This window comes from Larus michahellis, chromosome 12 (assembly GCF_964199755.1).
Source record: "Larus michahellis chromosome 12, bLarMic1.1, whole genome shotgun sequence".
In the NCBI taxonomy this organism is placed as follows: Eukaryota; Metazoa; Chordata; class Aves; order Charadriiformes; family Laridae; genus Larus; species Larus michahellis.
Window position 1 is genome coordinate 3,623,495 of NC_133907.1, and position 23,634 is coordinate 3,647,128.

Sequence of the window (23,634 nt, forward strand, 5' to 3'; positions counted from 1 at the left end):
GGCAGAAGCTATCACTAGATAAGTGATGGTCTTAAGAATGGGACTGAAGAACATCACAATTATTTGCATACTTCATTAGTAGCTTACCATCTTACTGAGACCCTTGTAAGGAAGTTTTACATTGCTGGGTTCTGTTCATATTATAATCTCCCCATATAGAAAACTTCATTTATAAGTACTAGCGTCTTTCATTTTAAGAAAAAACCAGCCCCCACCCCATACGGTAAAAGTGTGATGTTTCTTCAGCACACTGCTGTATCAGGCTAGTAAATCAGGGAGCTGCTTAAAGCTCCACAGTTTCTGCAGACTGTGGAAAATTCCATCCCACTGTGACAAAATGAGAGGGAAATCAATATTTAATCTCCTGTAGCATCCCTTCTAATAATGCTATAGAACCCCCAAAGTTACAGGGAATTTAACTGCTTTGCAAAACTTACTTGTTCTCCTGGTCTTGTGCTGCAGTGACAAAGTGGGCAGTAAGTCCACACTACATTAGAGGGGCACATCTACAAATCTATCTGGGGCAGTTTTTCTTCCCTCCTCCCCACTTTTCTCCCCCACCCTCGCGTCTTTCTTTTAGACAGGACTCTCTGGTAACATTATTCCCCCAAAAAAATCTCCTTTAGCAGCTGCTTTAAAACATTTCTGTGCCTTGAGCTGCCATCTTCCAGCTTGATTTCAAAAGTATCAAAAATTCAGATCTTATTGCTACTTTGAACAGATAATACTGGCTTTTATGTTTGAGAATCTCATTAGAGAACCAGCTTTTAAGTGGACTGTGTGAAAGTGCAAACTTGTGCCTTCAGCATTGAGAAGGGATTATCAGAGGGCAGAAGCTGGAGTTCAACAGTGGATATCGATTAGTGGTATGAGAGGAGCTGCTGTGGACAACACCCCTTTCTGCTCCCTGCTCTCAGCTGAACTCTTGGGATGCTCCACACATAGAAGCCTCTGTTCTTGTAGGCAACAGAATTAAAAAAAAAAAAAAAAAACCTTAAGGGCAAACTTGTGCCATCCTGCATACAAACCATCTAATGCTCGGTTTAATTTTATTCACGGGTGTGTTAGTTTTGTACACTACAGGTTCCCTAGAGTACAAGCAGATGCAGGGAGATCTTGTACCCAAGACAGGGTCAAATTTTGTGGTGCCACCGTGAGCGATTGTTGGAGGATGACAAAGACATGGCCACTGATGAAAACTGCATGGGTGGAAAATTGCAGAGTTCAGTTGCGACTGTCCATAGAGATAAAATATGGCTTAAATAACTAGATGTTGCATAGATTTTACCTCATTGAAGATCCTTCATTGAGGCTCTGCCTAACAGACTACAATATAACCTTGAGAAAGAGGATCATATTCTGCTGTCGCTATGGCTTACTCTCAGCATCTACTGAGGCTGACCCTTCCTTCCTTACAACTCCTACCTTTAATTGCTTGGGCACCATTCGCTGCTGAAAAGCCTCTCTTTGCTTTCTTCAAGGAAAAGGCATCCAGGAATTTGTTTACAATAACATCCTATAGCTGGCCCCACTGCTTCCTATCAAACAGCACTGCCATAAGCCAAGTATGGCAATCCCAGCTTCACCCTGGCAACCTGGGGCTAAGCAGAGGCAGTTTCACCCCGTCTGGTGTCCATTTGTTCATTCCTTCCATGCCTGAAAAGCCTGCTGGAGAAATCAACCTGCAAGGAGGTAAAACCCCAAACCTGTGGCACTCTTGAGCCATCAAACTAAGAGGCATGCGTAAGCCTCTTAGCACAGGAGATGATACTTACAGGTATGTCTGCTTGAACAAAAGGTTGGTGGGTTTTTCATTGACATGGTAGAGAGGAAATGGATCAAATCCACCAATGAAATCAACTGAAAAAAAATCAAAACTCAAATAAATAAACAAACATGGCCAGAAAGTTGAAAGGAAATGAAAGAAAAAATTGGTGCATGTCGTGACATAACACAAAAAATTGTGAGAGAACAGAAAAGTGATTTTTCAAGTATGGATTGCCTGGGGGAAATCTCTGCCTATACAGACCTCTTTTCCAGGATCTCCTGGGATGGGCAAGTGTGCCAAGGCGGAGATTCAGCTAGCACAAGACTTAAAGCAGAGAGCTAACAGAAGACTCCTGAAAAACAAGAGGGCCTCCCTCAGCCTCCTTGGGTATTGCCACCATGCTGTGACTTCACACGAGAACTGAGCTGACAAAGCCTCAGCCATTCAGCGATGTGCTGAAAGAAGGAAGCTGGGGAATGGCTCGTGAGTGAATGCCAGCAGAGAAGTTGGCAGCACAGCAATCCCCATGAAGACTATATAGTGAAGTGGGAATTTTCTTGCCCCACTTGTCTTTCCTGCAAGACAGACAACAGCAGCTTTGGAAAACTGCAAATACCTCATTATCTTCAGCTCTGATATTTTTCACGTCCCCTCTGCCAACTCAATTTCTTTCAATTGCATACAAGTAGGAACAATGCTTCCCTTCTCCAGTATTCACATAAGGGCAACGTAACTAAACAAGGAAAGTTTTAAGTGACAATTCCCTTAGTAACCACAGAAGAATTTTCCAAGTCTCCCTCAGTTCCCCTGAAATTAGGCCAAGTCTATGTTACTGAAACGGCCAACGTAGTCAGGGCAGTAGGGGTATGATGTGCTGTGATTTGTGACTAACCCAGTAGGCCTTGCAAAAACCTTTAAAATAGATCCAGCTTTGACCACTTTTTGGTGCCAAGTTAGTGCATTTTGTTTGGAAGTGTGAAAGCTATCTGGTCCCAATGCCATTTAAAAATAACTGGAGAGTCTTATTAACTATATAAATGCCTGTTTATTTTTCTTTCCTGAAGGTGGCACTATTATTTTAAATTTTAGCTAAAAAGTTTTGGTATTTTTTAGTGAACAATAAAAAAGTGTTTACTAAATATATTGGAAGTGGAAAAAAAACTCCTCTCAGAATATATTTAGAAACCCAAGGACAATATAGTCTCACAAATTCCATTTTGATGGATAGCTTCATGCTGCTACTGTGATTTTGGAACAACTGTCAGTCAATGGGCAAAATCTGTAGAGGTTTTAAGTTAACTGGGGGGATAATTCCCAGTAGTTCCAGTGAGACTTGACCTTTTCTCAGCCACTTTTGAAAACGTTTGAGTATTTTAAAATCAAGACAGGCTGCAGTTTTAAAAAGCAGATACTGACTATGTAACCGCAGTTGTGGAATGTATAAATTGGGAAACCTTAAAGAATTGCAATTTCCAGTAACTGTTTAATACTTTGAACAAACAAGGTATCATCTGAGCACCCAACCATGGAAACACTCAAAATCCAAGTCACTTAAAAAATCTTAACTGTGGTTCATTGTTGCAATATATTAAAGCGCATTAGCACATCTAAAATATTCTTGCCCACAATTCAGCATTAGTAGGTCCCTACTGCTGTGTTTTCTCATGAAAATCACGTTAGCATGAGCTTCCTGATTAATGTGCCTCAGCACTTATAATTACTTCATGCTGCATATCAAAGCAACATTTAAAGGAAACCACAAATGGAAGAGAAAATTAAAACCCAGCTCAAATTTGTTCAGGTCACTGGAAGGATCTACCACTGTGAGTGTGAAATATTGATGGTTTGTCATTGTTAATTATTCAAACTGGCATTTTAACTCCAAGCTGGGAAACTGGGAGGGAAAAGGAATTTGTTAGTGGAAAAAAAAATACGTATCCTGAAATTAAAACTCTGTGTTTCTAGATAATGTTTTCTTCTATGTGGTTGCCTCTCCCAACAGAACTCTCCTATAAAAATGAGCTCTATCAACTTATTACTTTACAATATTCAAAAGGGGCTCAGAACTGAAGCTATTTAGCTAATAGAAGAGCTATAGGGTAATTTCTAAAATATTACTTACAGCATAGCACTTCTGCTAAGTGCACTGCCAAGCTCTAAACAAATGATCAATAAAGTCAGTAGAATGACTTCAGCCACACAGGAAGCAACAGAACAACATCAGGACAAGTCAGATAAGCAAATGCATCTCATCTCGCTCCTATGAAATCAACATTCTTCACATACTTTCAAACATTCAGTTCAAAGCTGTTGTTTTTCAGCTGAAATCCATGCCAGCTGCTCTTTAAAACAACAAAAATGCTTCCAAAAACCTAATGAATGTCTTAAAGAAGTGATACTTGGATGTAAAGCCTTTGGATTGGATCCCTACCTGGAGTAAACTGGCCTAGACCCATTGATTTCAGTAAGACTTTACTGATTCAAACATGCTGAGAATTCCAACACAGAAAAGCAACACTGCCAAAGAAATCGGATTTCATATTCACTTGAACCCTATGTGTCTGTTCTTTTGTTTGCAAAATTCTTGCTCTCGAAGGGAGTTTTAGAAGGGCAATGTAATCCAGGACCAGGTTATAGATATCTGGATAGAAGCCACAGACCCAGCCACCCATGAGATTCCTCTGAGTCTTTGCTCTTCTCTGACACGTCATGACACTTAAGATATTTGTATACCAAACATGAGAGAGTCAGCTCCTTCCTCCTTCTTGTAATTCAGATATAGTATTCCTCTGATGTTAAATTAAGTGGTCAGGTTGGTTCTTGGCAAGAAGTCTCATGCTCTGCTTCATCCTCCCCTTGTGGCATATGATACTCAGCAGGTGGCCTACTTGAGTACCAGGCTGTACTCTCTGTTGTAGGTACTCCTAATTACAATGGAATTATTTCAGTAGCATTAAGCTATATAAGCTTGAGAACAGAAGAAGCTGCCCGGTTTCTCTAAAGCCCAGTCTGAGTGAGTAGCCAACACCAAGCTGTTTTGGGCTGAAAGAGTAGCAGAATTATAGCATCTAACACATGGTGACATGGGGGAAAAACCTCACAGTAAGAACAGCTGTTTCTTGGTAGGTAGTGCCATATCACATAGACGGAGAGACGGAAAGAAGTCTGATGGCAACTCGGTCCTGATAGACAAACATCTGAGAGAGAAATAAAATTTAATAAAACCTTTGCCAAGGGATCTGTTGATAAATACTTACAGCTGTCTTCTTCTTCTGTAAAAACACTAACAACGTAACAGGCGTAGACAAAGCCCACTAGCTGGAAAACAGAGAGAATAAACCATTTTAGCATCAATCTTGCGGGACTGGTCAAAACCCACTTGGCATGACTTCAACAGCCAACATTTACTGTCAACTTGGCAGTATTACTGTAATGGTGGAGCCAAGTCATGTTTTCTTAAGGTAGGGGGTGCAGGTGTAGGCTTAAGGGAAGACACTGCTGGGAGTGTACTCAAAGGTCCAAATAAAAACTTGCAAGACCCATCCTCACCTTCAGAGTGGCATCCTGCTGTTGCTAGAATGATTGGCAAGAAGATGGGCTTGCTTTGCTGGCATTGAAACTACCGTGCTAAGTTTACTGTCTGTAAGAAGGTATGAGGATGCTGGGGAGTGCCTTATCTAACATTTTAGACAGACAGCTACGTACCAGCCAGACACACAGACATTCAGGGGCAGGTTTTATTAACAGAGGTCCAGGGACAACAACTCATCAGCTTTATATTCCTGTCATAAGGGGTAGGCAAGGGAAGAGAAATTACTTTGGTGCAGGAGCTACCAACAAGATACGAGTAGTTTTTATGCTGATGAGATACAAACTTAGTTAACCATAGAAATGGTGATGTACTGGCAACAACATTCAGAGACACTGAAATCTTTAGTAACTTAGGCCTGGAGATCAAAAATTCATTGGAAAAAAATCCCTGTCTTACTCTAGCTCTGCAATTTCTAAGGTTCTTTCTATCTGTGCAGAATAAACACCTCTGCATGGACACATCAAGCATTGGGCCTGCAAAGTAAATGGGCCAGAGCATGGTGAGAAACACACAAGACGTTAGCAGTGGTCTTAATTCACAAATTGCATAGGTTAGCAGTAAATTGCCACCTTCTGGGAAGCAGACAGAAGCAGGGAAGGAGTAGTAAAACAACAGGGTGCCTCTCAAATAACAGCCATCCTGGCATGATGTGGCCCTCATGTCAACCCATTGCTCAGAGCAGTCTTTAGAGCAGAAAACTAGAGTGAACATTAAAACAAACAAATTTAAAGTAGCCTGGTGGGTCTGTCCTTGGTAGTTTGCAGAAGCTCTAAAGCATCAGAACTGTCTCATTCAGCTTCAGCAGCAAGTTGTTACTCAGCCAGAATAGAGTAACAAACTTCTGGTACTACGGGAGGTAAGCATTCTAGACCCAGCAGGGTTTTGTTTTGCTTTGCCTTCTTCCTGTTAATCAAATATCCTCTCCATCCTTCATTTTACATCTTTACATAACACCCCACTTAGCAAGATCTTGGTTGACAGTAACTGTATTAGTAAAGTTATTGTGAGACATAATTGTTTTCCACTGTGAACTCAATTCTTTTGAACAAGAGTTAGAATGTAACATACAGTGACTCACTCTAAGGGAAGACAGAATGATGCATGGTAGAGCTTGAAAAGTAGAGTCCATTCATTTTTAATATGACAGAAAAATACATCACACCAGAAAACAAAAGGCAAGATAATGAGATTTCTAGTGGGGAGTTATAAGGCATTCATGATTTCTCCAGCTCTCCCCAGCAAAACACACCTTGTTGGAAGGAAATGGAATGTTTTTTTTAGCATCACTAAACCTTGTATTTCCTTTACAATTTTCTGTAATGATCTGAAAGACAAGCCACCTCTCTCCTTTCCTCTTGGGTGAGCCTTATGGAAGCATGTCCCAGTACTGCAGTGCAGGGGACGTAGTTCTGTGGACTCACTCATTCCCCTGCTGTGCATTTTTGAAATGCTTCATACTAAGTTTCTATGAGCTACAGAAGATTTCATGCAGAAAAAAAAAAATATAAATAAATCCTTCTGGGTACGATGGTAACTGCAAAGCCACATGCAATGGCCAATCAAATTTTACCTGCTGACTTTTAGAATTGTCTCTGAGTACAACAGTTGCTCTTTGATGTCAGACACACAAAAAAAGGCAAAACAAAACAAAAACCAACAAAAAAAAATCAGAATAATCAGAGATTTTTTTTCTCTTCTATTGCTTGTTCTGTACTAACATAAAACCTGGGATTTTTTTTTTTTCCTTTCTGAAGTTTGGGGCAGTTTTGGTGGCCGCGCAGGAGGACAGCGGCCCCGGCCCAGGAACTGGCCGTGGTGCTGACGCAGCCCCGAGGCCTCTTCCCGCTGCCTCGCGTCATGAGCAGACTTGGCTGCGAAATCAGCAATTAGCGCTCATCAGCTGGGCTGTGGTAGCTAATGACGCCAACACTTATAGATGCTCTTGGGAAAACAGAGTGCTCCTGGTTAAAGCCGTGCCAGCATTCAATGAGATGTCTAGCACCCGTCTGCGCACTCTGGTGTCCAATGTAAGTGCGTTTGCACTCAGCCTAGGATCAAATTAGGAGTGTGGTTACATTCTTTGTACTTGCTCTAGCATTTCTATAGCTTGAAGGTCTAGTCTTTTACATTTTATAGGATGTAAGGTCAAATCATGCAATTTACATACTCACAAGTATCCAAGCAGGAAAGATACACCTTGAATGCATGCCCTGTTTCCAAGGGAACTCTAGGAAGGTTTTCTCATTCCCCAGACTTTCCATCAAGCCTCAGAGTAGGAACTTTAGGATAATAGCCATGCAAAGTGGCAGCCCTGAATCCATTCACTATTATTATACTCTATAACATATACACACAAACCTTATGTGATATCTGTGTCAGGGAACTCCTGATAGTATTAACAATGAAAATTACTTATCTGCCCAGTTTATGGGCAGAGTGCATGAAAGATTATCAGCTCTACTGTCATGGGGAACCTGTTAAACCTCTGAAAATTGTTCATGGTTCAGAAGCATCAAGCAAGCAGCAAGATTGACTTGGGCAGTTTGTTTTGCACATAAATTAATGCCTCATAACCCTCAACCATCATTCCTCTCAGCCAGTACATTTTTCCTTTTATGACTAAAGTGACCTTTTGCATTCAGAAAAAGCAAAACAACCAACAAAAAGCTAGTGAATTAAGGGAACCTAAATCTCTAATTCCAGCTCCATTGGAGTGGAGGGTTTTCTTTTTCATTTCTTCTGTTTCCTGGATTTGTTTCAAAAATTACCTGCTTAGTGTTCAAAATTTACTTTTAATTGACTTTATAATCCATTCCTTCTTTACATTAATTTCATCAATAAAAATTTGTTTATTTAATGGCACTTTTTTTTCAAAGAAGTTTTGCTAGTCTCGTGACCTGGCCAGAACAGGAGAGTTTCAGTGGCAAGGAAGGAAGAGACAGAGAACATAAATATGAATTGCATTTTTATATGGACTGACCTAAAATATAATTAAATACATCACCTCAGGGATGAAATGAACTCCTGGGATGCCCCATGTCTTCCGCATGAATTAGGAATGAAATATAGCTACAGAGGAGAAATGCCACTCCTGTTGTCCACTCCTTTTCACTGGAAGAGTCTACTGGAATGTGGGATGAGCAGACTCCAAGAGACACCGGTGATTCCCTTCTGACCACATCCTTGATGAAGATGTATCAAGCCCCCAAAGATTAACAAGTTTAGCAGCAATTACCATAGAACAGAAAACTTCAGAGACCAAGAATTTGGAAGTAATTTCACTCTTGTTCCAAGTGCCATCTTGGTTGGTGATTTCAATATGAAAGAGAGTTTTAAGCTCTCCTATCCCAGGGAAATACCAATAATTCTTAGATCTTTGTGAATTACATAGGGGAGGTGGAAGAGGAGGGAAAACATCAGTGATGTAAAATGACACTAAGCTATTGCTCTAATTCCCCAAAGAATGTTCTTGGGCTTTAGCCTCTGCTGCTGTTTCTCCACTTGTTCTGCATGTTCAGTACCAGCTTCCTCCAGGCTGCAGAAGTATCAGATTAAGCTTTTTATTAGGAACACATGTTGTAGGCAGGTGTGTTCAGTCAGCCTGTCAGACAGCCTGGGAACACACATGCTGCCAAACAAAAGAGGATAGAGCTGGGATGTCCCAAGCATTCTGCAGGTAAATCAGCAGAGCAGGAAAGACAGGAAGAGACAAGTGTGCCCAAAGGGAATGAGGAAAACTAAGTCTGTTCATCCCTCTGCCCCTCATTCATCTGAGGTTAACTTTTTAATAGTGAGTTGAAAAGTGTTCATAAAATAGCAGTATTGAACGAAAGTGCTGGAGCCAGAAAGACTGAATTACAGCAGGATCTATAGAAAGGGACCAGCTGGCTGCAAGTGTGCAAAATACATGAAGGATGGGAAGGCAAATTATAGGAGGTGTTACTGTTGCTTGTGTAAAATCTTAGCTTGAGTCTACATCTGTCCCAGTGAGGTTTCTGAGCTCTTCAACTCTTCTCTCAATACAAAAACTTGCCATTGGCTTTTCCACCACCGAGAATATGGGCAGAGTCTCCTCCTTCAGGACAGATGTATTCTAAATTTCACTTCTAATCAGAGCTAATGAAGTGTGTATGCTCTAATCAGTGCGAGAGGGGAGAAATGAAGAGATCTCTGCTACAAGAAAGCAAAAAGCCAGCTTGTGAGAGCTATTGTGACCAGAGAGGCAAAAAGAGGTGAAGTCCTTTGATTCCTTGACCTTCTTTACTCTTTGGATGCAAATACGACCACTGAAAATCTAGCTTCTGCCAACAGCAAAGCATCTCTTGCATGTTGCTTTTCACATAACATCTGCTGTCAAGGCTTGCATTGCCTCCTTCCTGGGAACCTTCCAACCTGTCAGTCTGAGTGAAAACAGCAGACAGGCAGGCAATGAGTTCTCTCGGTTGGGAAGACATTTACAATTTCCATCCCATTCAATGGGGCCTCAGGAAAAGCCTAACCCTCCCCACTCCCAGAACTACCATATGGACAGCCCAGAGCTATGCCAGGTATTTCAGAACTAGAAATCACTCCTCTCCCTGCTGGATGGCGAGTTGGGGAGATGCAAGATGAATCCTTGCTAAGATAAAAACAAAGCAGATTTCTTTTCTTGACAAACTAGGTGCTGTTGCATTTCCTAATTGGCTTGGTAGGATTAGTTTTACAGTGACATTTCTATACCAGTACAGGCTTTAAGATGTTACAGTAAGCTTTTTCCTCCAACGTGTTCTGTGCTAAAGCACTGAGAAAGATTTTCATACTGGGCCCTACAGCTACTTGTATCAGGCATGGTGACTGATATGCTCGAGTTTGATCGCATTCCAGATTAAAGGAGTTGCTTTTGCCTTCAAGGAGTACAGACGAGCTCTGAGCTACAACAGACTGAGACCTTATGTATCTTCAGATGCATGCCCAGGAGCAGGATAATACAGTCAGCAGGAGTCAGGATGACAGCCAACACTGTGCTCACCATATGGGTTCAGGTTTGCTTTCCCTCTCCTTTGGCATGCAAGACTCAATTCAGTGAGCTTTACCCCAAGTACATAATACGGTGCACTACAGTTCCTCAGTAGTCTCAAGGAACTGGTATTTCCAGAAAACAACCACATTGTCCACAAGAACATGGATTTCACACTACCGTATCTGGAATAAGAAAAACACAAAACACAACCCCTGCCCCGAACCTGACAACTTCTAAAAACCATTAGGCAAAGCAAAAAACTACAGGAAGCACGATTTTGGCTGTCCCTTGCCCTTTTTAACAGGGAACAGACTATTCTTGTCTCAAATGTGTGGCAGACAAGGAGGGAAGTAGGTCATGTCCCTTGCTGCATCCCCTCAGCCTTCAAGTTCCTCGTCATGTTTTTTATACTATCGATCTGGTCTCCCTGCCTGTTGGCAGCACAGCACCTGCCAGGCACTCTGGGAAGGACAACAGCCTGTAATAAAATCTGCCTTAAAATGAGATAAAGAGAACAGAAAAAGATACTGGCAGAGATCAGAGAGTTTGACCCTCAGAGACTAAAAAGGGAGAGAACGGGCTGACTGTTTTCAGGCAAGGTCTGAGTGAGAAAGTGAAAAGGCTTGCATTCTGCCTTACCTCAGCAAAGCAGAGACGAAAAGCTCTATTTCTCCCACTACATGACAAAATTATATGAGCATTTCAGAGCTGGCAGGAGTTACAGGCCTGGGGCTTCAATACTCTACCTTTATTACAGGACAAGCAGAAATTTAGTTCACTCTGCGTAGCTCAGCCCATATGGCTTCCTTGCATACAAGTATTTTAGCATCGTTTCCAGGGTTTAGAATTCAGAAATTCACTGCAAGTTAAATTTCAGGGAGGAGGAGAGAGAAAATATTTACCTAAATCCTGTTTTGTCTTATAGTTCCCTCCTCTGCCTCCCCATCTGGCCCTTTGTAGGCCTTGCAGATGCACAGAGAATATTGTCATGTGCCTTTGGGAAGAAGCAAAGGAGAAAACCCAGAGACACAGACTCATATCATATCCTCTTAGCTCAGGGCCATGTGCCTAAGTGAGTAAGCTGCCATAAAACAAACTCAGGACCATTTGTTGGCTGAAGCTCTAGCCTGGGGCACAGGGGCTCCTGCCAGCTCAGGCATTTAGGAAGGATGCTAACAGTGACATATTTCTGCACTTTAAAAGTCTGGGATGTTGTGATTTTAAAATCTGTCAATTGTTTCACCCAAGTCAGGAGCAGCACCAGTTCAGCAGCATTAATCCCATTCCAGCTAACGGCCCTTTATAAAAGGACAACAGGCTCAATTCTTCTGGATAAGTTGGTTTGCCTTGCTCACGCACATGGCTCGAAGCAACTCGCAGACAGCTTAGTGCGGATCATTTTCCCTGAAGGAGAACTAACCAAATATTAACAGCCAGCACACACACCAGGGAGTCCATCCAACTCAGGAAACAGGAGCTTCTCTGTCTGCCTCTTTTTTGTGACACGGCAAGAGAGCAGTCAGAGTCTTCCCCCCTCCCCGCAGTTCACTGGGTCACACAGATCATCCCAGCTAATAGGAAATGCAGGATCAAGACAGTGGAAAGTTGTACCAAAAATGTGCAGAGAAGTACTGAAACTCCAGAAGCTTGGAATTTCTCTGTTTGTTATCCTGTAACATTTAATCGGGGCAAGTTACCCTTCTTTTTTAAGCCAAAACTGAAAGATGAAATGTGAACGTTTCACCAGTCCACATCCATTTGTACATAAAGCCATTAACCACAAAGTAACAAGCCAAAACAGATTAGAAAGATGCAGGCTGCTAGCTCTAATGCAGCTACAAAATGCAGGAGTACCAATGAAGTAAGGGGCACAATGGACATTTTGTTTCAGTTAATTTCACAGACAAGTGAGAAGCAATTAATTAACAGTGAACATTAAGGACATTGAATTACTGCAGAGTATTTTAAAAAGCCTGTGGAAGACGCTGATGAGGAAAGAGTTGATGGAAACATTTAGTGCCTATCTTCGGTGTCAGCAGAAAGAAAACATGTTGTTTTCTGCTTCCTTAAACTTTATTTAATATTCTGGAGATAAGGATCTTCTCCCTTTTACTTCCTCACAACAAACGTGCAGATGCGTGCTCCCCTACCTATCACTAAGTCACGTGGAATAAGAGAAATCCTTCTTCAGAAGGGTGTCTGTCCTTGTCAAAACGTGAATTTCCACACCCCAACAGGGACACAAAATGATTGGTTATTGTATGCTCACATGTGATGCATTACTTCAGGTGTTCAGTTGCTGGTATCCATTTCCAGTTCTTTCTAGCAATATTGTTCATAACAAGAGAACAACAAACAAAAAAAACATTTACAGAAGCTTTTGCAATCAGATGAAACAAAACGGAATGGAAAATATGGACCAGTCCCTGTGCCTGGAAAAAAAAAACCAAACGGCATCTCCTCAAAAACTGCTACCCCGTGGCAGTCTCAGCGATGTACTCACCGCGATCAGGATCTGGAAGGAGCTGTGCATGACCTCGATGTACCGATACTCCAGGGCACAGCCTATCACAGAGATGTAGGAATGGCTGTCCAGCCCTTTGATGCCAGACATTGAAGCCTCCTTCCTTACACAGCCAGGACCATTTTCACTCCACCATGACTGGTGCCGGGAGATGTTGAATGTCAAGAGTTCACTGTCCTAAAGAGAAAAGTTTCAAAGAGATCTCCATTTACAAGTGTCTGCGATGCTGTCAGGTGGAGGCCATATTAAGTCAATGGAAAACCTCAAGTTTCTGACATCCCCACCCTTAAAAATGCTAGCACAGATCAAAATACATTTGCTTCATATTCCTTATTACAAAGTATTTCACAGGCAGGCTTCTGTGGTGGGAACCATTTCTGAGACAGTCCTGCAGCACTCCAAAGCTATTTTATCATCATGTAGCCCATTTCGGAAGCAGGTCTGGGCAGCTTCTAGAGCAGAAAGACAATTTCTAGGCTTCAGACCCAAGAACACTGGGTTCCTGCACCCAGAAAAGAACCCTCAAGTTTTGGGTTTGGGAGATTAATCTTGCAAACTTAGAAGAAAAAGTCAAAAAAGGCAGCACTAAGCATCCTGTCACAGAATCATGTGTTACGAGTATGCTCTTCCCAGCACAGAGTACTGAGAAATATGAACTTCATAACCCCAAAGTGAGTTTCAAAACCCAACAGATCTTCCTCTGTTCCTAGCTTTTAAGACGTCTAACAAGTTCCCTTACCATTTTTGTCTGATTTCCTTCCATGTTCTTCACATATGGCACATCCATGTCTTTTGTTGACCTTACTCACTGCCGGCCTCAGGTCAGTTTACCCAGCCAAGCTGACCTCACAGTGATGGTTGCAGCTTCTTGCAAACACTTCCCCAGCAATTCCTTATCACCTCTACCCCGAGAGGGGCTTTTTGTTTTGCTCTTGTCTGTGCTAGTTCAATAACGTAAACCATGCCACTGTGGGGGTTACGCAGTGAAACGCCACACAAGCGGTGCAGGAGTTTGGTTCGCAACTAGGAGCTCATTTAAAAATGACAACACTTTGCTCGCACTTGAGAAAAGAGTGGTACTCGCTGGAGTACCTGGGAGAGCTTTGGGATTTTGAGCTTACAGGACATGGCAAACACACCCCCCCCCCCCCGCAGATGGTAAAAGACAAACTCAGAAGTGGCTGAATGAACTCATCCCTTCACAGATAAGTGCTAAATGCTGGGCGCCCCAGCAGTCCTCTCAGGTCACTTTGATGTGGAATCAACTCCTTTCAGCCACAAAACAGGGCAAGGGATTGGAAGTTTTATTCTGAAGGATAGATTATAAAATGGATCAGGCAGAGAATCTGCGTGTCTCTACAGGTTAGAAATAGGTACTGGATATAAACACCCCACACACACACACACACCTAACCGTTACTAAAAGTTTAAATCTATCCATACACTGCTTCATGCTGCTCATGCCAGGGTCCTACACAGTCCCTGTAGGAAAGAAGCAGCTCCCAGAACAGCAGAGCTTGGGGTATTTACACTTCCCAACATGGGAAACCTCACGCGGCAGCTCCTTCGCCTCAGCTCCCTGTAGAGTCAAGAGTGAAAAACAGATTCAGAGCAGCTAATCCAGGCTCCTGCTCTGAATTACCCTCTGGAGAAAGGACTTGTCTCTGCTGCCAGTACAGGGAGGCTAGCCAGGTAGTCCTGCAGATACACTTTTCTGTGTCTGTCTTTGTATCCAGGGGCAAACTTGAGTTACAGGGACAGAAAATTTAAATGCCAGCCAGAAAACCTGTGAATAGAAACCAACTGCACCGCTATGCACATTGTGTAGGTACCCTCCACTCCACCACACATACTCAAAAACAGTTTGCAGAGCTGATATTAAAATATGCTGCAGGAAGCACATGTTAAGAAATGTGGACAATTAAGTGAGAAGACAGCTGCCAAACTCCTGACATAATCACCACAACAGATGGGATGTGTTTTACAGTAGATGGAGCAGGACATGGAGATGAAGTATGGCACCAGTGCGAAAGCAGCCTGACTAGTAAAGACAATAGGGAAAACTCTATTAACACTTGGGAGTTTAAAGGGAGCTGTCTGCATTTTAAAGGCTACAGGGAATAATTATTAGATTGGCAGCTACAGGATAATGCACATAGTGCAAGGTGCTGTGCTATCTTCATTTCTAGAGACATTTTTCTCTTCCAGCTTCTCACAATTTTGGTACAAGAGTCTTTGGCTTGCCCCCTCTGCTGGGCACTGCTCTTCAGTGGCCCACAGACATCCCATATATCCAGCAAATTGCATCTTTTCTGCAAAGCTTGTTCTTTCTTCCCCAAGTTTGCACGTTTCAGACACATGAATCTTCCCCAGCAAAAGCTTTTCCTCCTGGAGACAGCCATCCCTCCAAGTTTCTATGCTCTCCTCCCTCTCACAAGCCACTTACCACTTTCTTAGGGAAGAAAAGAATCACGTTTCTCCAAAAAAAGACTCAGTTCCTGTTGCTCTGCCTGGGGCTTCCCCCAATTAGCACAGAAACAAAGCTGTTCCACAGGGCACTGAAGGAGCTACTCTTAACCTCGGTCCCCAGGGCTTCCCTCTCCCAGCTCACAGATGGTGCCTTCCCAAACCTTCTGCCTCACTGATGCAAAGAGCCCCTTCCATGCCTGCTCTACTCCTTACAGAGGCATCTATGTGTATTTGGCAGAAGTAAGAAACAGGCTGCTTTCCTTCTTGAATCTCCCTTTTGTCAGTCCTCATAGAATTGGCTCTGGCTTAACTTTGCTGCAGAAGCTGAACTTGCTTCTGAATTAAGCCTGAAAAAGCAGAACACTGCTGGGCTGGAGGTAGGCAGGTGGAAGAACAGTAGGTCCTAAGCACCACTCACTGCTTTTTGCCTACAATTATACTCCAACTTAGCAAAAAAGGAAAAAAATTATACTCCAGTTAAGAGCAGATTGGAAAAACTGAGCACATTTGGATTCTAAAAGCACCACAATGACTTGCACAGAGGAGCCATCCCTCTTGCAGATGTAAAATGAATACTGATTGCACACTGGAATTGTGGATGCCCTCACGTTCACAGAGACACCTTTCTGAATAAGCATCTGTCTGGAGTGCTGCAGGGCACGAGGGCAGCACGAATGAAAGGGTCTCAACATCCAAAGCAATGCTTGTGTCCTCGGAGGATACCTGTGCTGATGGGGCACAATAAAAGAGCATTCAAGAAAATCACTTAATTGACCTCCAGTTGCTCAGCGCTTGCTGGGAGACTGGGAAAACAACCCCAGGATGTCTCCTGTGGTTTGCCAGCTTCATTTGCGAGGAGATGGTTGAAGAGAAGTGGAACTACAAAATAGAAACAGCACACTAAAATCAGGAGAAAAGAGCCAGTTGCAAGCAAGTTTAGGGAACAGCTGTTTCCCAAAACCTCTCTGCAACACATCTGAAGTCTAAACACACTGAAATACTCCCCAAAGTGGTACGCAGGTTGGAAGATGTTAATCAGCCCCAGAAGCGAGCAAGCGCTGCTGTAAGGGAGAGTGATCTGTGTGTAACCACACTCCCCCTTGCTTTGTGACAGGCTGCTATTTGAAGGGCTATTGCTTCCTCTTTAACCTTCAGCCTGAAGAGAAATATGAGCAAAGAGTGATACAAGCGCTTTCTCGGGAGCATGTTGAAGGCCAGCCAAAAAAAAAAAAAAATCACATGTCACTCTGAACTGTTGTAGCACCTGGTTGCCATCCATTTGCCATCAGTGTGAGCAGGAAGGCAACAGCACTAGAACTGTAGTACCTACATTTTACAGAGTCTATTTTCCTTTCACAGCCTCACCCCTCCGTGTCCCACAGGAAAACTCACACCTACGTCTGACACCCACAGAGACAGCTGTGTTCCTTTCTGAAATGGTTTCCTGAAAGCTGTTCTGAAATTATTTTCTAAGGGATACTATCAGAGATAGATTTCTTGTTTTTCACAGCCTTCTGAACTGCCTCCCCCCCAGATTTCCTTAATTATCAGGCAAAGCAGCACTATAATGGCTCTAGAAACAAATTGAGCCCTGTATGGGAGCCCCCAGAGCTTGGCAGCAGCAGAATTTTAAATCTTTTCAGTTGGAAACATTTCTTATCAAAATAGGAAAATAAAATGTTTATCTTTTAGTCATGTGTGCTGGGTAGCTGTATCACCCCGAGACAACAGAGAAGCACTTTCATTGTCTCTCAGCAGGCTTGTTGACAATGCCACAGCATTTAAAGGCCAAATCCCAGGCTTCCAGGTTCTAAATTTAAATGGAGGGACAGTTGTAATTAGGCATGCATTTATCCACCCTCCTCACAGTATTTTTTCCAGGTACAAAGTCATCCCAAGATGCCATCCAGATTCTCTGGAATACAAATAACCGCCCCATCTGACTAATAAGGGCTGCTTCCATTTCAAGAGGAGATTTAGACCACCACCACAGCTCTGGATTCAGATCAAAGCACTGGGTAGACAGACAATATAAAGAAAGGGAAAAAAAAAAGTCACTATTCCAAGATGAATAATTCCAGAGGAAAAAGACAAAGGAATACATTGAAATACACAACAGCAATTCCTCAAACCTCTGAATGTTTCTCAAGTACATGATGAAGAGTCAATCAGCACAGCAGCTGGACAGACAGATGCTCATATGTCTTACCAGCAGGATTTTAATAATTAACTCAGACTGGGGGGTTGCAGGAGGGACTGTTTCACACTCGAGTAGAGAGGGAGCAGCTTAACATGTTATTTCAAGCACAGCCTAGAAACTTCAGAGATTGCTCCCAACAATCCACCTAACCAAAAGGCCAGATGGACAAAGAGAAAAGAGGGAGGTGGAACAGGAACAGACCAGAAGAGGAGGAATAGCAATCTGGAAATTCAGCTGTGATCCCCACCACAGAGCAGCGGTACAGCACCTTCAGAGGCTGCATTTCCCCCAGATGCTGCAAGTGTGCTCAGAACTGTGAGCAGAGCAAGTCAGCAAGGCAACGCTGCCAAAAGCCGCTTGGAGGCACATCACCATCTCACTGCCAGTGCTGAGAGGCAACCCTTCAAATCCAGATTGCTCTATCTCTTGCCTGCTCATTGGCAAAGCGCTTACAGGAAAGCTGGCATCATCTACACACTTAGGGAGGCCCTTGCAGCAACAAGGAAAGTGCTTTCTTAGACACTTATGCTGATCCATTTGTGTCTGGCCACCTAATGAAGTTCTGCTGTGCCATATTTCACACTCCTATTCCTACTGAGAAAAGATTGCAAAATGAAAAAAAATTACAGGATAGAAATATAGAAACCAGTCCAGTTTAGCTCTTTAGGAAGTAGAGAATAGATTCACAGAGCAGGAAAGAGCATTTTCCTTTTGGAAAAAAAAAAATTCAGGGTAATTATCACTAGTGGTTAGGAGGTAGCTGGTTAGTAACTAGTTATAACTACCCTGGGCAGGGCTGGCCAGAGCAGGTTTCCATGGCCAGGAGACAGCAAGCACTGCTGGAGGAAGAGCACTTTAGGAAATGATGTGAAAGACAGGAGGAAAGAGAGGGTGGGAAGTGATGGGCAGACAACCCAACGGAGGAAAGAGTCAGTGGAGAAGTGTTTGCATGGGAAAGGAAAGCGAATAGCCAGCCCCCAAACTGCAGATCCACAACCATGCACCTACCAGCCTGTATTCTACTGACAACATGGAGTTTATAACTAAGAGATAGTCTCTTAACCCCTTTGCCAAATTGCTTGTGGGCTGACATGGGACCTTACCTCACAGACCCCGCAGCCGTGGCGCCCCTGGTTTCTGTTGTTGAGATCAGCCGGGCACAAGAACAAGCGTCCGTGCTCACCTCAGCCCTGAGCTGCACCAGCACCTCCCTGCGCGCCGCCGGCACTCCCTCCCCACTCTGAGATCAGAGCTACCCACCACAGCACAAAGTTATTTGCAATAAGTGCACATAACCATTTCCTCATTTTTTCAATTCTTCAGGATTTCCTAAACTTGTTACAGCAGAAACACTTGGATCCTTTCCCCCCATTTTCACCCTACCCGAGTTATCACCTGTCTCAGTTGCACTGGGCTGTCATTACCAGCCACCAAGTTAACAAACTCCATTCTTTCTAGCTCACTGCCCTTTCTGCATTTTGTCATTATAAATTAGCTAGCTGCTGACAGAGATCTCCCTGGCAGGCTGCCCTTGTCAGGAATACAGAGGGGCGAGCACAGCGCTGGCAGGAACACTACTCTCCCACTCCCCCCCGGCTCTCTCCCACAGGCTCACCAGGAGTCACAAGGGAAACCACCTGAAGACCTTCCTCAGAGCTATCAGCCCCTTGAGGGACTTGCACAGGAACAGCCCTGTCTGAAACACTCCCCAGCACATTCGTGCTTAGTCTAGTACTTAATGAGTTAGTGTTTACCTGACCAGCTCCATCAGCCTCACTCCACCAAAGCTCTTCTTCTAATATTTGCAGTCTACCTGCTTACTGCCAGGCTAATTACAAGCTTTGACTTTGACTTCTTATTAGGAACTGAAGGACAGCTTCCTCCCAAGGGCCCTGAGGACACACAGAGATACCTGTTCCTCTGCGGCACCCCTGGCTGATTCTGCCCTTGCCCCCTCCAAGACCCTGTCCAACACTTGCTCATCCAAGCCCAGGTGCCCTTCTGGGATCTGATCCCAAGACAGAGATCGATAAGACTCAGCAGATGTCAGCTGGTGTTGGATTAGGTTTCTAGAGGTTGAGCAGGACAGCAATACTACTCTTGAGTGCAGCCTGCAGAGCACCACACTGTCCTACAGAAACCTTAACTCCTGTTCCAAGTGCATCTTTTGTTCTCATGTGGAAGTCAGGTTTCATTTGGCCATTACAAAGACCCAAATAACTTCAGTTAAAGGGGAGAAGGTGGAAAGAAAGCAGCATCATGAGTTTTTCTTACAAGACAGCCTTTTTAAATGAAATTAACTCTTTAAGAACAGAGGCAAGGCTGTAAAGGATTTTACCACCAAGCAAGCACAAATACTCTGCTGTGTTTGCCAGTTGCCGTCAAACTAACAGCATGAATTTCTCATTGCAGCTCTAGGGAGAAGTCCACTGAGTCAATAACAGCTTGTACTGCAGCCCAATTCTATAAAAAAAAAACGTCCCCAATCACAAGTGTCATCCTGTAGGCTAAATAAAGGTTCTTTGTGCGCTGGCTTTGCTAAAACAAGCCACAGCACAGAGCAAGGTTATGAGATGAAGCTCCTATGTAGTGGAGAAAGTGGAGTTTGTTGTGCTGTTTGAATTGCAGAACAGCAGCCCGGCGTGTTGCGGGGTGGGTTGGGATTAGTAAACACAAGTAATCAGCTGGCTGGAAGCAAACACTGGCTGTCAGAGAAGCTCCCAGAGCAGTTTATCAAGCCAATATTTCCTCTGCAGAAGGAAATGTTTAAGTAGTTACATAAAATTCTTTTTTTAGTTGGTCACAGCCAACATCGAGATCATCTCAGGCTGAGCTTCTAGATCATGAGTAATCACTGTTTTGGGCAAGAACTTTCTCAAAGTTTCTGTGGATAATTGAGAAGGGAATAATTGAGGAATTAGGAAGTTACATTTCCTTATCTGCAAAGGATTTATGCTGTCACTCATGACTCACTGTAGGCCTGATAAAGAAAACATAGCGCAGTTCCAATTATGACTGCAACTTAGATGTATGACCTGGGAATTTAGGCCAGATGTAGAGCGCTCCGAAATGAACCTGTATCCTATAATCGCTCAGAGTCTGCTAAGCTACAGGCACACTTAGTAATTCATTGCTACAGCTCAGGCTTAATTTAGGGCCTGCCTCCCATTTTTATTATTTCTGACTCACCCCTCATTAAGCAAGCAGCAATACTTAGCTTATCTAGCCTTCAAAGAGCTTCCCATATTAACCCACGATACCCCTGGCCAAGAGCCATGAATAGCCACCAATGTATTTAAGAAGGAAGAATTAAGACACGGAAGCCACATCATGTCTGAGGCCACATCCAGGGGAGATGCACCAGCCTCCCCAGCATCCCTCTGGTTCAATCTCTGTTCAACAGAGACAAGAGCCTCTTCCAAACAGCGCAATGGGAAATATTTTCCCTGGTGTAGCAACAACCAGGTACCTACCCCTGTTGCTGAAGTGCATTAGGTCTTCAGCAGACCTGGGAGGCAGAAAAATATCCAGAACCGGTCAGGGATGGAGTTACAGCAAAGCCCTTGGTCCAAGTCAGCCCAGCCAGACCGAGTCCTCACTGCCGCTCTTCCCCGGGACCAGCTCGCAGAGAGAGCACACCCACTGCTGCATGAGGGCCTTCCCCTCCAAGTCACACACCTCCTTCCCAAGGTGTTATCAGATCACAAGAGGATCAGCTGTAATCTAGTTAGCTCACAGCCTTTCTCAGCCACCTCTGCATCGTGGCTGAGAATTAGCCCTCCAACCCCACCTCCCCTCAGGACAGGTCTGCTGCCAGGCTTGCTCTCACCTTTAAAAAGCAAATACACTATAAGGGCAGGGCTTACTCCAGTCACCACCTGCACTGACCAGCAAAGGGCTCCAGGAATCAGTATCATCAGCCTCCCATTTTTACCATACAAGCAGCAGTACTCCTCCATCCATAGTAAGGCAGCCCTCTCCATAGGCAAGGGGACAGGACCCGCTCCCAGGCACCCCCCTGCCACCCACCTGAACACCACCACCCCCGCCTCTCACAGCTAAGCTCCATCCCATTGATGCAAAACCTGGGCACTCACCCATAAAGCTCCTACTTACCTTTGAGAGCCCTCCCACTTCTAAGTAAAAGCAGATGATGAAGATGTTCCAGGTGACCCAAATTGCAGTCCAGATGGCATACTAGAAGGGAATGGGGGGGGGGGGGGGAGAGAAAGAAGCAATAAACATTAGGAAGTCATTGGAATTAGTTTATATACATGTGATGCAGCTGGGGGCAGTTAAGTGCCCTGAGTCAGCAGTACAACTCTTTTCTCTTCCTCTGCTTGTTTCCCATATGCAGATGGTCCCTTGCCTGATTAGAGACACAGGGGCAGAAGTTTGGAGGGAGTGGAAGAGCTTCTGCCATGCCTTTGTCCGGCACCTAGTTCTCCCTTTCTGTTGTGTAGCATCTCGGTGTTACTCTGGTACCACTAATAATTATCTGATACCTTCCAAGTTTGGAGCAAGTACAGTGAAAGTGCAGCACACTGAACAATGTGTTCCTAAGCACAGTACCTCCTGCTAAAATTGTTTACAACGCTCATGTCTGATTTCCCAAGGGCTTTACTCGGTTCTTCATTGCTTGCCTTATCCCACCAGAGCCAAAGCTGTGAAAGGCTTTGAAAGGCTCTGAAAAAAATGGATATTACTTACCACCACTATGTAGCGAGGTCTATATTGAATCGTGCCAAACAGGCCGAGGATAACGATGATGATGTGGAGGAAGTTGGCGAGGATAGGGGCCCACTGGTATCCCAGGAAATCAAACACTTGCCTCTCTAATGCAGCAAGCTATAAGGGAGAAGGAAAATGAGAGTTACAGCTTCTGGGCTCATGATGTTTATTCTCAAGGTTTTGACATGCTCCCTGAGCAAATCTCTCAGCAGCTGAAGGTGTTACTCCATTCCCAAAGCAATTTGCTGCCTATGAACCAGGTCAGTAGGACAGAACATGTGTTTGCACACCCCCCCTTCCACTTTGTTCTCATCCCATCTCCTCCCATGGCTAAGCTAACGCTGACCAGTGAGCTCCAGTGCCTGTGTTGGGCCACGTCCTCTGTGCTTTGCAATGGGGAGGCGGCCCTGGCAGAGGTGAATGGCAGGACGGCGACATCTTAAATGGCTGCACCAGGACTTTCAAGAGCTCATTTGTCAGAGCCTTCAGCATCACTCCATCATTCCTGACACCTCTCATGCTTCTGCTCTCCAGCACACGTCCATCAAAGTGAGAGAGAAGAGGAAACTCTCTATTCCCCCTTAACCCCGCAGAAAATGCTGCCACCCAGCAAAGAAATTCTGCAAACACATCGGTTTTCCGGGAGGACAGGCTGTGTTCCTCTCCTGCACTAATGACATGATTCAAGGCTAGTACCGCGTTCTCGAAATAAAACTCCATTACTGTTGAAGTGCTGGGCCTGCTTTTCAAATCATATTTGCATAAAGATGAGCTTTTCATCCACAGCCATCGTCTGTGCATCAGGCAACAACTGGTAACCTGGATCTGAAGGGCTGTGTTATGCCTGCAGCTGAAAGAGCACAGCAAACATGCAATTGCGTGCTAGCCTTTACATCCCCACAGCCTTTAAATATTATGGCTATGGGCGAAACAGTGAGTGGAGGGGGCAAAACGGTTGCTGCAGGTTTTTCCCCAGTGCCCAGCCTTATGCAGAGACATCTTCTCGTTGCTTGTCTCCACTAACGCAGTGCAGCCAACCTTCCCTCATTGACCAGCGACTTCGCTGGGGCTGAGGCACAGCAGGAGATTTCCCTGCCAGGGTGAGAGTTCAAAGTCTGCTTCATTATCACAGTAGTATGCTGGGATTGCATTGTTGCATTTCATATTTATTTTGACTTAAATAATTACAGTATACCATTGATAGTTAATATTAATCTGACTACTAATTAGACATTAACCATGGATGATCCTAGTCCACTGTGTGTGATCAGCTATGTGACATCTTTTCCTGGCTTGGCTTTTAAATGGGAGCTGGGGACCAAGCACTGGAGCATCTGTAATGGCTCAAAGC

At 44.0% G+C, this 23,634-nt stretch overlaps 1 protein-coding gene across 3 annotated transcripts in view; it reads right to left on the reverse strand.

Annotated features, from left to right (window-relative positions):
* NKAIN4 (sodium/potassium transporting ATPase interacting 4) overlaps positions 1–23,634 on the reverse strand; it is a 53,237-nt gene that overhangs the window by 4,805 nt on the left and 24,798 nt on the right. For 2 of the 3 annotated variants that reach the window (XR_012589609.1, XM_074604913.1), the window contains exons 2-6: positions 22,263–22,400; positions 21,669–21,749; positions 12,863–13,060; positions 5,026–5,086; positions 1,776–1,860 (exon numbers count right to left, since the gene is read on the reverse strand). Coding sequence is in view for 2 of the 3 variants with exons in the window: in XM_074604913.1 (XP_074461014.1) it covers positions 1,776–1,860; positions 5,026–5,086; positions 12,863–13,060; positions 21,669–21,749; positions 22,263–22,400 (563 nt within the window). In the remaining variant the exon portion in view is untranslated. The remainder of the gene's footprint in view (positions 1–1,775; positions 1,861–5,025; positions 5,087–12,862; positions 13,061–21,668; positions 21,750–22,262; positions 22,401–23,634) is intronic. The other variant, XM_074604914.1, reaches the window with a different exon arrangement.